This window comes from Mastomys coucha, unplaced genomic scaffold (genome assembly GCF_008632895.1).
Source record: "Mastomys coucha isolate ucsf_1 unplaced genomic scaffold, UCSF_Mcou_1 pScaffold23, whole genome shotgun sequence".
NCBI lineage: Eukaryota > Metazoa > Chordata > Mammalia > Rodentia > Muridae > Mastomys > Mastomys coucha.
Window position 1 is genome coordinate 90502453 of NW_022196906.1, and position 12731 is coordinate 90515183.

The 12731-nt window shown below is 49.3% G+C and overlaps 1 protein-coding gene across 3 annotated transcripts in view; it reads right to left on the reverse strand.

The window, feature by feature from the left end:
- Positions 1–3966: 3966 nt before the first annotated feature.
- The window catches only part of Spsb4 (splA/ryanodine receptor domain and SOCS box containing 4), a 74404-nt gene continuing 65639 nt past the window's right edge, over positions 3967–12731 (reverse strand). For all 3 annotated transcript variants that reach the window (XM_031344712.1, XM_031344711.1, XM_031344713.1), the window contains one exon: positions 3967–5197. In XM_031344712.1, the coding sequence (XP_031200572.1) occupies positions 5070–5197 (128 nt within the window). In that variant the 3' untranslated portion in view covers positions 3967–5069. The remainder of the gene's footprint in view (positions 5198–12731) is intronic.

Consider the following 12731-nt stretch of genomic DNA (forward strand, 5'->3'; position numbering starts at 1 on the left):
AATTGAGGATGAGCAGCTGTATGACCCTTCAATGGGGAATGAGAGTGGCCTCATCAGACTGGTCTGTGGTAAGTCTCTGGGGCATTGTCTTGATTGCTAATTGATGTAGGAGGTCCTAGCCCACTGTGGGCGGTACCATTCCAAAAAAATTGGGCCTGGATGGCAAAAGAAAATAAACTGAGAGGAAGCCAGTGAGTCAATCAGTAAGCATCATACCACCATGGGTTCTGCTTCAGTTCCTGCTTGAGTTCCTGCCTTGTCCTCCTTCAAAAATGGATTGTGAGAAGTGTAAGGCACGTAGCCATTTCCTCTCCTGAGTTGCTTTTGGCCAGAGTGTTTCAACACAGCAACAGTGAAGCAAAGTTGAACAGGGGTATCTCCATGTGGTATGGGATAGTGAGGTTCTTGCTGTTGTGATGGATGGTAAAGCAGGCTAGAGAGGCTAAGCCATCTGAGAGTGGACAGGGTCTGGGGTAGGTACCTTCCTATATGTAGAATGGGTAGCAGGCCTCCCTAATGACTCAGGTGTACCTCATGAATAAGGCGACACTCTCAAAGGTTGATGGTCTAGATACTATTTTGCAATCCCTTAAAAAAGTGCACACAGGACAGGATCACTAGACAGGCTATGACAACTAACTTCTGGGAAGCTTTTGGTATGAGCAAAAAGATACACAACTGAAGCTCAGCTGTCTGCCCATAAAGAGTTCAGGTATACCATGGCGTAAACGATGTGCAGATGCTGTCCTCTGCCTTAGCCTCTGATTTGGCAGGGAAGGTGGGACCGGCAAGGATGAGATGGATGGAGGACATTCCAGGGTGTTCTTTTATACAGTTGGCAGGATGCAAAGGAAAGAGAGAACACGTTAGATGTATATTAAAGAACTCTTCCAGAGATCTTGGAATCAGTGAGAGGATTCAGATAATGGGGTGGGGCAGAGAGAGAGAGAGAGAAAGAGAGAGAGAGAGAGAGAGGTAATACAAAATATCTCTCAGGTTCAACCTTTAATACAGAAGAAGAGAAAAACCTTGACTTGGCATGCAGAGCGGGCCCTAATAAATGGCCAAGCACCGGAAACTGTGGTCATCAAGGGATACTCCACATCTGAATGACTTGAATCAGGGAAAGCTTTTAAACAAGGAATAAAAGAAGCTTCTCACAGCCTGGCTTGTGCAGCTGTGGGACGAGAGGGCAGATGATATCAGTCTGAGTGCTGTGGAGGCAGGCAGAGAAACTCATAAAGCTACCCCTCCCATCCCCCACTCCCCAAGGCAACACAGCCTGCAGCAATACAAGTGAAATCAGTCCCTGATGGAGCGGTTCATATAAGCCATTAAGAAGACTTGGTTATTGCCAGTCACTGTGCATGTCATGGACTGGAACGGAATAAAAGAATAACAGGCATTTGTGAGGTGACTGAGCGTGAAAGGTGATAGATTTGATGCCCAGTTTACTAGGGCTGACAGGTATGTACTCACAGGAGTTAAGAGACAGATGGATTTAGCAGGGGTCTCAGGACTAGTAGTATGGGGCTTCTCTTAGTTGTTTTTCTATTGCCATGGCAAAACACTATGATAAAGCCAATTTATAGAAGAGAACACTTACTGGGAGGGAGCACGGCAGCAGACAGACAGATGCAGGAACAGCAGCTGAGAACTCACATCTGATCCACAAGCACTGGGCAGAGAGAAGTAATGGGGAATGGCTTTTGAAAGCTCAAAGGCCACCCCCACTGGCATTCCTTCTCTAAGAATGCCACACCTTCTAATCCTTCCCAAACAGTTCCACCAACTGGGAACCACATATTCAAATATATGAGCCTCTGGGGGGCCATTCTCAGGTAGACTACCAGAGTGGTAGTAATGACTTTGCTGAGCTCTATGCTAAGGCATAATCTTTAGGAAGCAGGAAAGGATATGACAGATCTGAGTATTTTAGACCCGGTATATGGATTGTGCTTGTGAAGTACTAAAGATGAAAGAGCAAGGAGGAAAGAGGTCTGTCCAGGGTCACTTGGAGGCAAATGTGGCAAGATTCACGTGGAGCTAGAGTCCTTAGAGTAAAAGTTCACAGAAAGCAAATGCTGTGCCAATGGGGTTTTAATCTCCCAGGTGTGTCCAGCCTGCAGAGTGCAGGCTGCATGTGACCAAAGCAAGCTATGAATGTGGCCCAACACAAAAGTGAAAACATTTGAAAACTAAACATTGTAATTTTACTATATAAAAAACCTCCAATTATATGATTCTGGAGCATGAATTTTGTAGATGATTATATTTCGGACATTCCTTGTAAGTTTAGTGCCTGAGCAACACTTCACCGAAGACTGGAAGAATAATAAAACTGTGCAGTTGAAGGAGGATGCGATTGTCTTAGGCTGGACATTGATCGCCTCGGAGTATGTGTACCTTTCTTCCCTAAAAGAAAACACACTGGAGGTAGAGACTGTTGATCTAGCCTGGGCTCTATTTAGCAGCCATGATGGAAAGGCCAGGGCCACAATGCTGGCCTGGAGCCTGTTAGAGCCAGGGAGCTGCTTCCAGTCCCAGCACAGCAGGCTAGGGTGCTCTTCTCTGGGCCTGAGGTAGGTGGAGCAACACAAGCCTCCCCATTAAGGCCATCATGGGCAGGGAGATGTGGCAGGAGCAGCACCCCAGGATACTTCACACAGGACAGCTCACAGACAATGATTGCAGTTTATGGAAAGATAACTGGACATGGGTTGTGGCTCCTATCCATTGCTGCTATAGCCAACATTTCTTCAAGTTTGTTTGTTTGTTGGTTTTTATTAGACATTTTCTTATTTACAATATCTCCTTTCCCAGGTTCCCCTCCCCACCAAAAAAAGAAAATAAGAGAAATAAAATTAAAAAAAAAACCCCAAAACTAAAACAATCCCCTGTTCCCTCCCCTCTCCCCCTGCTCACCATCTCACCCCCTGGCATTCCCCTACACTGGGGCATAGAACCTTCACTGGGCCAAGGTCCTCTCCTCCCATTGTTGACCGGCTTGGCCATCCTCTACTATACATATGCTACTGGAGCCATGAGTCCCCCCATGTGTACTCTTTGGTTAGAGTTTTAGTCCCTGGGAGCTCTGAGGGTACTAGTTAGTTCATATTGTTGTTTGTCCTAAGGGGCTGTAAACCCTTTCAGCTCCCTGGGTCCTTTCTCTAGCTCCTTCATTGGGGACCCTGTGCTTAGTCCAATGGATGGCTGTGAGCCTCTACTTCTGTATTAGTCGGGTACTGCCAAAGCCTCTCAGGAGACAGCTATCTCAGGCTCCTGTCATCCAGCACTTGTTGGCATCCACAATAGTGTCTGGATCCACAATAGTCTCAGGGTGGGCAGACACTATATGTCTCATATTCACTCTTCCAATCACAAGAAATTGTCTCTTCCCTCCCCTCCTCCTCCCGCTGAGTTTCTCAAGGTCTTGTAACAAACTTGTAAATGTCCCCACTCAGGACAGAGACATCAGTCTGACACTGCCCTAGAGTCCGATATGGTGTGGTATATGAGTGGCTGATGCTGATGAGTGAATCCTGTACCGGTCCTGAACTAGTCCCCTTCCTGTCCCTACTGCTAACCTGCTACCAGCCCCAGTAGAGCTTAGCCCAACGCTGTCTCATTTGCCCTGCAGCAATCTGCACTGCTCCCTGATGGCAACTGCATCCAGCCCCAGAGCCAGGTCTTGGGTTTACCCTGACTGGCTCTGGTCACCTTGAACATCTAAGGCTTCAGCATCGAGGCTTATGGTAGCCTGCAGAAGCTGGGGACAGGGTGTCTTCCAGATTGGGTCTGTACAACATCTCTGGGGTCGGGGTTTGAATGTGGACTATGGACAGTGGGGGTGATGAGTGGAGGTGTGGGTGGGGACATAGAGAGAGAGAGGCACTCCCAGGTTTGATGTCTGTGGGTTTGGGGACAGACCAGCAAGGTTGATGGAAAGAGCACTTTACACACAGCTCAAGGACAGAATGACAAACTTTATTAGAAATGTTCCTTGCTTGTAGGTCACATTCACATTAAAGTGTAGGCTGGGTTGTCTGGCTCTGTGTCCCACTCTGTGACGATTTCCAGTTAAAAGCGAGTCTGGATGGAGGGTATCTTGGAACACACGAAAGATGCCAAATGGTGGTGCTGGCAGCGGCGGTAGCAGCAGCAGCAGCAGCAACAACATTCTGTGAGAGGAAAGGTCTTGGGTCCTGCAGAGACTGCTACATCCACCTTTGCAGTCCCAAGACCACACCACGGGGCCCCAGCTGATAAATAAACAGCGCATCACACACATATATTGGAAACGAGAAACACACTGGAAGTCTCCTACAGTGAAAAAATAATTTGCTCAAAGAAAGCTTTGTGACAGCCAGGCTTCACCCTGAATGACGGCTGCCAGAGCCCTGGGTACTCAGGGTGTCTCAGACTTGGTGTCACGCGGGCCCCATCTTCCTTAGCACCTTTGGGAGAAAGCCACCTTCACTACGCTCCTCTTTCAAAATGCAAACACTACTTACAATGACCATACCAAGAATAAGCCCTGTTCCCCAGGGCAAGTCATCAGATTCATGTCCCTGAATAGAGCGGGGTGGGGGTGGGGTAGCCAAAGAACTTTCTATCTGTGGTGGAAGAGGGCAGGAAGGGATGAGGAAGCCAGCTCAGAGAGGTAAGGCCAGGTGTTTCTGCCCTGCTGTGGGCCCTGGACTCATCTCTCAAAGTGCTACCAAGGCTTAAAATGGAAGGACAATCTCTCTGCCCTGGCCAGGGGCAGGCGTGGAGGAGACCGTCAAGGACTGGCTTCCGTCATTCATTATTCAGAACCTATTTTCTCTCCACTGGCCAATTTTCCTGGGCCTGTCTGCAGTGGGGAACTGGATGCCGAATGTCTCCTGCCGAATGTTTTATTCATTCTCTCGAGGAAGAAAATGGTCTCTGTACTCTGGTTCACTAGGTGGCCTCCTGGTCCCTGTTAGTGGCAGCAATGGCAACAGGCATTCCTTTTCCAAGTCAGTGATGTGTCCTGACGCTCTGGAGCTCTGTGACCACAGATGACAGCAGATCTTCAGCCCTGCTCACTGGTACTGCAGATAGTTTTTAAGAGACTGAGGCAGGGGCAGGGAGCCGATGTCACGCAGGCGCTGTCTGCCCAGGGCTGAGCGGATGGATCGCCGGCACAGGTCCATGAGCGGCAGAGGCTCAGCTGCAAAGACAGAGAAGCAAGTATGAGTGCCCACACCTCCTCACTCCGCCTAGCTTGCCTGCCACCTACCCTTGCCTCTGAGCTGGCTCTGTGCTCCCTGCTACTGAAGAGCCATCCCTGCTTGCAGTTAAGAGGCCCTCAGCGATGATTATGAAAGGCAGATGCAGCTGCTCAGGCTAGAAGATTTAGAACAACTGGCAAATAGTGGCATTTAAAGATGAATAGTGGGAAACAGACTTATCCACCGCCAGGGTAAGTTCTGATGTGGCATGTATGGCTCAAAACGTTTGAAAGGGGAAGCCTTTAAGAGATCGGATGATTTGTCCCAGCTACTCAAGAGGCTGAGGCGGGAGGATCACTTGAGGCCAGAAGTTTAAGGCCAACCTGGGCAACACATCCAGATCTAGTCTCAACACAAGCAAGCAGGCAGGTTAGATTCCACCAGGCTATTGAGATTCTTTCAGACCCACAGGCTTTCTCTCTAGTGTTTATGGTGGGCAGGGGAAGGAAACATTTTCTTACAGCACTCAAGTTCTGGGGGGCAGAGGGGGGTAAGTTAAAATCCACCAGGGGCCCAGAAGGTGACTCAGAGGGTAGAAGTGTTCCCCACACAAGTCTGATAACCTGATGGTGATCCCCAGAAGCCACTTAAAAAGCCAGATGCCGTGGTGGCCATCTGTAAGCTCAGCACTCCAATGGAAGCAGCAGAGCCCTTGACTCAACACGGCAGGAGGGAACCCACTCCCCAAAGTGGCCCTCTGACCTCCATGTGCACGCTGTGGTGCACTGGCACCTCTGGATACAGGACAGTTTACAGGACAGTAATCCTAGGCATACAGAGACAACTCAGCCAGGGCCAGAGCCAGCCCTGGAGGTGAGCTTGTGGTCTGGGATTTCCTCATAACCTAAGATTTTCAAGTAAATGAATGGTTTTGTTTTTGTTTTTAATTTTGTGTGCATGGGTACTCTGCTTGCATGTATATCTGTGTATCTTTTTTTTTTTTTTTTTTTTTTTTTTTTTTTTTTTTTTTTTTTTTTTTTTTTTTTTGGTTTTTCAAGACAGGGTTTCTCCTTGTAGCCCTGGCTGTCCTGGAATTCACTCTGTAGACCAAGCTGGCCTCAAACTCAGAAATCCACCTGCCTCTGCCTCCCAAGTGCTGGGATTAAAGGCGGGCACCACCACTGCCCGGCTCTGTGTATCATTTGTTAGCCTTGAGCCCACAGTGGCCAGAAGAGGGTGTTGTATTCTTTGGAACAGAAGTCACATACAGACGGTTAGAAGCCACCATGCTGGTGCTGGGAGTTGAACCCTAGTCCTTCGGAAGAGCAGCCTCTTAACCCCTGAGCCATCTCTCTAGCCCCAGCAAGTGAATTATTTTAAAAGTGTTAATATAGGAAAAACTAGGCAGCTTCCAGAAAGCTTCGAGGATAGAAATCTGAATAGGGCTTTTGTTTGTTTGTTTTTTTTCGAGACAGAGTTTCTCTGTGTAGCCCTGGCTGTCCTGGAACTCACTCTGTAAACCAGGCTGGCCTCGAACTCAGAAATCCCCCTGCCTCTGTCTTCCAAGTGCCGGGATTAAAGCCGTGTACCACCACCGCCCGGCTTCTGAATAAGGTTTTAAAGGATGGGCAGGAGTGTTCTAAGTACACCAAGGCTGGGTGGTGTAAGAAGCAGAGAAAACAGACAGGGATCAGGGAGGCAGGGAAGCTGAGGATTGGAACAGGCCAGTGGAGAATGAAGAAGACAGTGGTCCCATTCGCCTCCTGTGACTGACATACAGCCTAGACGTTTGTGCTGCAGCTAGGTGTTCTTTTGGTAACTGAGTAGGAAGGATTGTGGTCAAACCCTAAGGAGCAAACACAAATGGTCAGCTGTGTGGGAATGGTATCAGGAGGGATGGGCCAATGGCAGCTGGGGGTTCAAGGGAGCTTCTGCTGGAGTTGCTGTTCTAATGGGCCACCACTGGAATCCAAGCGGGAATCCATGAGGGCCAGGTGATACGTCCAAGGCCACATCTTGCTGTCCTTTGCTGAGGCCAGACCCCAGCCCTGGTAGCTTCACTTTCTCCTCTTATCTTTTGATTCTCATACAAAAGGAGGCTAGCCAGGGGATGCCAGCCATGTATACCAACCTGTCCTGCCCCACATACGATTCCTAGCTCCATTACACACCACCCCCATCTTTCATTCCCCTTGACCCTCACAGTGCCAGTCCACATGCTACCCTGCCTCATCAGTCAAGACCCTACTCTAATCCCTCTGCCTCCAACACCTGGCTGCTCACTAAGCAGGGACTGTGAGGAATAAAATATACTTGTAGCTGCTTTCTCCTGAAGGTTTATTATGTGGCCACACACATACACACACACACACACTAAGTTCTTGGGGGGGGGTGCTCAATTCATGCAAATGCATGTATCAAAACTCATAACAACCCCTGGGGCCAATAAATATTATTGTCATCTTTATGTTAAGGAAGAAAAGACCAAAACAGAGTACACAAGCCATCTAGCTAAGGATGGACAGCTGGTAAGTGGAAAAACCAGGACTCAAACCCCTGGAACCAGAAGCGGGACCTTATCTTCTATCTCATCCACATTTACAGAGCTTCTGCTCGGCCTGTTGTTAGGGTGCATGTGTCTCACTGAGGTCTTAAAGTGACCATCTGAAGTCAATGTGGATACTCACTCCTAGCTGAGAGAAACGGAAGCTGAGGCTGGGGGTAGTGGGGGAAGAGACTTGTCAAGAGTTGTAAAGCTTGCATTTAGAGTGTCATACTGCCCCTCTCAAAAACAATAATAAAAAAGTGAACCCCAAGGCGAGAGTGAAGGTGGAGTCACCTGTCTTCTAGACTCCTGGCAGACTGCGCCACAGCCTCAGGATCTTGTTGTCCCCTCCTCCCACTCTGTGGCCACTTTCCAGATCACAGCTGCCCACCTCCCCCACGATAGTGTAACAGTGGCAATGGAGGCAGCCATGCTGTTGCTCTTCACCAGCTGGGTGCAAAATCAACTCTATCTGTTCACAGAGAAGAAAAAAAAATCAGCTCTGGGCATGAAGGGGCCCCAGGTACATGTGAACGCAGGGACAATCCTCTCAAGCATAATTTTAAGTGAAAGAAAAAGTGTGTCCTGTGTGACTTCCCAAAACCCTGCAAGTGCAAAAGTAGCAGATGACATTGAGGGCGTGGCTGGTGATGCTCAGGGCGTGGCTGGTGATGCTCAGGGCATGGTTGGTCATGTTCAGGGTATGGTGACTGGGGTGGTGGTAATGGGGGAGGGTTACTTTTAGACTTGTGTTAGGCTTCTCTAGTCAGCTTGCCTTGATGCCAGTAGGCAGCAGTTTGTGGCCTAGACACTTTCTTCCCCTAGTATTCTTCAAAAAAAGTTACATCTGAAAAAGAGGAGTTCACTCCCTGAGGCAGGCTTATTCTCCCAGGACAGGCAGCAGGTGTGAACACACAAGCCAGACAAGAGTAAGTGAAGAGGAGAAAGAGGCTGGCTCAGAAGCCCAGCTCGCCCTCAGCCCTCCCGGCCAGAGGCAGCTGGCTCCTCTTCTCCCCGCCACACATCTGTCATCTGTAAAATGGGACGGGATGATGGCATCACATCCTGATAGGTTGTCGATGACATGGCATAGCCTGCCCTCTGCCTTGACAAGGCTCTTGCTGAAGTATGCTTTAAAGCCGTCCAGCATAAGAAGCACCTTTGGAAACAGTTACACATTGTTTCAGTTTGCTACCGGTACAGGCAGCCACTTTCTGCTCTGGACGAAGACTTCCCCCGCAAGCTGCTGCAGAGTGCCTGGTTCTGTGCTACCAGCATCCCAGACCTGTTCAAAGTCCACGGTAAATTTTCCTCAACCATCTGTCCCTAACCCCTGTGTGACCTGTAGCGAACCACAGGATTTCCAGAGACTGTTGCCACTGCAAAGAAACCCGGTAAGTTAGCTCATACGAACCACAGGATTTCCAGAGACTGTTGCCACTGCAAAAAAACCCGGTAAGTTAGCTCATACGGTTAGCTCAAAGAGCACATTGTCAGGGACGTAGGCTGGTGGAGAGTCTGGCACAGAGACCAATGGCTTCAGCTGCCTTTCCAGGCTTCTTATGTCTCCCTACCTGCCATGGGACCCACTAAGATATGAGCCACCAGCCTACCATCGTGTCTGCGTGCATGGTGTAAGTCACGAGGTGAGTGTTAGACAATCGGAGGCAGATGGGAAAGCATTTGAGTGACATCCTTAAAAGCTGACCTTAGAAGACCTGAGCACTGCCTGTTTGGCTTTTTCCATAAAGGAAATGAGGAGATACACAACACACACAGGTGTCTTGCCTGCATGTGTATCTGTATACCACGCGTGCACTCCTGGTGCTCTTGGAGATCAAAAGAAGGCACTGGGCCCCTGGAACTAGAGTTACAAAAACTTGTGAGCCATCATATGGGTACCAAGTCCTCTGGAAGAGCAGCAGTGAGTGTTCTTCCTTGCTGAGCCCTCTTTCACTCCCCAACCACTAGAATTATTCAAGTGTGAGGATGTTGGGTAGACAGTAGCAAGCTCTAGGGGCAGCCTGGGCTCTACGCTGGTGCCCTTCCCAGTTGACATGACAGAAAAGTTGTGCACACTTCCCCTGTGTGTGTATGAAGTACGTCACATCAGAGATGGAAACCAAGGAAGGCACTGGCAGGCTAAGACAGCAGGCTAGACCCTAGGAAGACATAAAGCAAATGTTGACAGGGTGGTGGAGAGGCGAAGCGGGGAACCTGACAGCACTGTCCACTAGGGGTGAGCCAAGGTTCAGAGAAGCCACAAGGTCCACAGACCACATATCCTGAGACTCCACAAAGGATAGCCAGACACTTGAGGTGATGGCATCCCCATCAAAAACCGGAGCCTGCTGACTGTCTCGAGGGAAGCAGCCTTTGGAGGGAAAGCCCTGCTCAGTGTGGAGGGTCAGCAGAATGGGGCATGGGTGAACACTTCAGAGTGGATGGGGGAGGGATGGCTGGTGGGAAGGAGGGTCATTTCCATGTCCGTAAGAATCGAAGGGCCCCACCTCTGCCCCCCAGGTGGCAGAGCCACCTTGATTTTCTTCTCCAGCTCCAGTGTCACTGTCAGAGCAACACATGGCCGGCTGTGACAACCCATGTGCCTTTGCATGGGTGCAGTCTGGCAGGATGGAAAACTCACACTTGATTCCTGACCCCGGAAAGCTTGAGGGTAGGTACCCTATCAAATTAGGTTTCATAGGCACAAATGCACACGGCAAAGTGAGGTGGGAGGTATCGTAAGATAAATGTGGGGTGGGCCTCAGAGACCAGGGTTGTGCTTGCCAAGCCTCTAACCAAGTAGCGGCAGATATCCAGGATATATACAGGGTAGGCCCCAGGGGGAAGTGGGCTCTAAGCGGCACACTTCAAAGGCAAGGCTGCTTGGAGGAAACACTCGGCTTTACCTCAAGGCCAATTCTATCCGCTGGTCTACAGTGGCATCCTCAGAGGAGCAAGGGATCTATCTGCAGACCTGACCCCGTACCTCAGGTCTCTGTTCCCATGTCTTGTCTGCCTCTAGACCAGGCTCTTGGGTGCTTGTCCACTTCTAGCTTTGCGGAACACCCAGCCCTGTTGGAGTCAGACACTGACTGAGCTTCTGCCAGCTGTGAGCAGGAATGGGCTCTGGGGACTGCAGCCATACCCTGCTGGCTGTGATCAGCTCTGATAGGCCTTTTCGATCTCTAAGAGGACGTGATTGAGGTTTGGGTTGGGGTAGAGAGAGATGGGGATGAATAGCCATTGCTTGTCTGGCTTCAGAGAGCTGGGCCAGGGTAGAGAGACTTGGACTAGAGGTAAACCCCAGTTTAGCCTGTCCTTGGTTTACAGTCAAAGCCAGACGCTTTCGACAGCAAATCTGAAATCTCTCTAACAAAACATGTCAGAGATATCTGTGAAGAGACAGAAAACCAGTCTTTGAAGTGAAAGAAATTCTAAACGTGTGTATTTTTCTTTCTACTTTCCTATTCCTAAATTCTGATCAGAACGATCAATGGCGGTATTTTTGTGTTTTTTGTGATGTTTCTGTCCTGAGAGGAATGACATGCCTGGGAAGGTTGTCTAAGTGAAGTCACCATTGCCAAGTCCTAACAAAAATAAATAACAACGCGGGCAGTGGTAAAGAAGGATGTCTTGTACATGTGTGGCTGGTTAACAAGAACTGTGCACAAAAGGAACCCGCCAGAAGTGTCACCTCATACAAAAGCCACCACAGCTTTACCTCAGTTAGGCAAGGATGATTGTCTGAAAACAGCTGTACCACCACTCATGCTTTCCATGGCCTTCCCATGGAGTGACCCGCTATTCTCAACTCAACATCATCATCCTTTGATGAATCTCTCCAACTTCTGTTCATGTTGACATTCCTCATTGCTTTGCTCCCACTCTGATAACATTAGGGCCATTGTTACCCGGGACCTCTACCCTGCCTCTAGGCAGGGACCCTCATTAGCTTTGCCACGTCATCTGTACGGGATTCACATGAGGCCCTAAGATTCAGGATCTGGGGGTTCATGTAGATATGCTGCACCCAGACAGCTCTTACACACTGTTCTGCAGGCCAGGGTGCCTTGCAGATTTCACCACATTCTTTGAGGGAGTCAAATTCCCGTACCCTGTCCCCTGCTTAGAACTGAGTGGCTCCCTATACTTTGAACCCAAATACCAGGGCCCCTGGCCCACACTTTCAGAGATACTCTGCTCATTGTCTTTGAATGGAGTCCACTCCTGAGCCCCTTCCCATCTGCTTTCTATGAACCCACGTTCTCTCTTTAGTTTCTGAGCCCTTTGGTCTCTTTCCGACTCCACCCTGAAGCGGCCTCAGGTGCCCATGCTACCCTTTCAAACAGCTCCAGCTGCCTCTCTGCCCTCCCTATGTCACCCCACAGCAAGGCCAGCATTATCATGATGACCAAGCCCAAGAGTTCTGAGACAAACCACATTTGAAGTACTCTGCCCTACTTGCAGACCTTGTCCTAAGTAGGCGTTTGGGGGAATCTGTCTTTCCCCGTCCCCTGCTCCCATCAAACCCTGAGCTCGGGTCCATACTGAATCATTTTTTGTTATCTCCTGCCCAGTGAACTGTGGCTCCCACAGGCAGGACCAGGTATCACTGCCTAGTCTTACTGGAAACTACAAGGTCGGTAAGGTGGAGAAGTCCAGGTTCTGGGAGGCAGAAGCAGCTTAAGTGAACCTTCACATCTATAAAAGGTACTGAAGCACTTCAAGGCAGGTGATGAGTACTAATAATAGAAAGTAGCCTTTTCCTGGGAGATGCTCAGTGATCACCGTACAAATGTCTAAGTCCAGATGCTCAGAACCTAGGTAAAGCGGGATGATAGCTTGCATCTGCAATCCCAACATTCCTACTAGCAAGTGGAAACAAAGATTGCTGGAAACTCACAGGCTAGTTAGAGATTCTTTTGCATGCAAACAAGATGGAAGATGAATGTATACACACACACACACACACACACACACACACA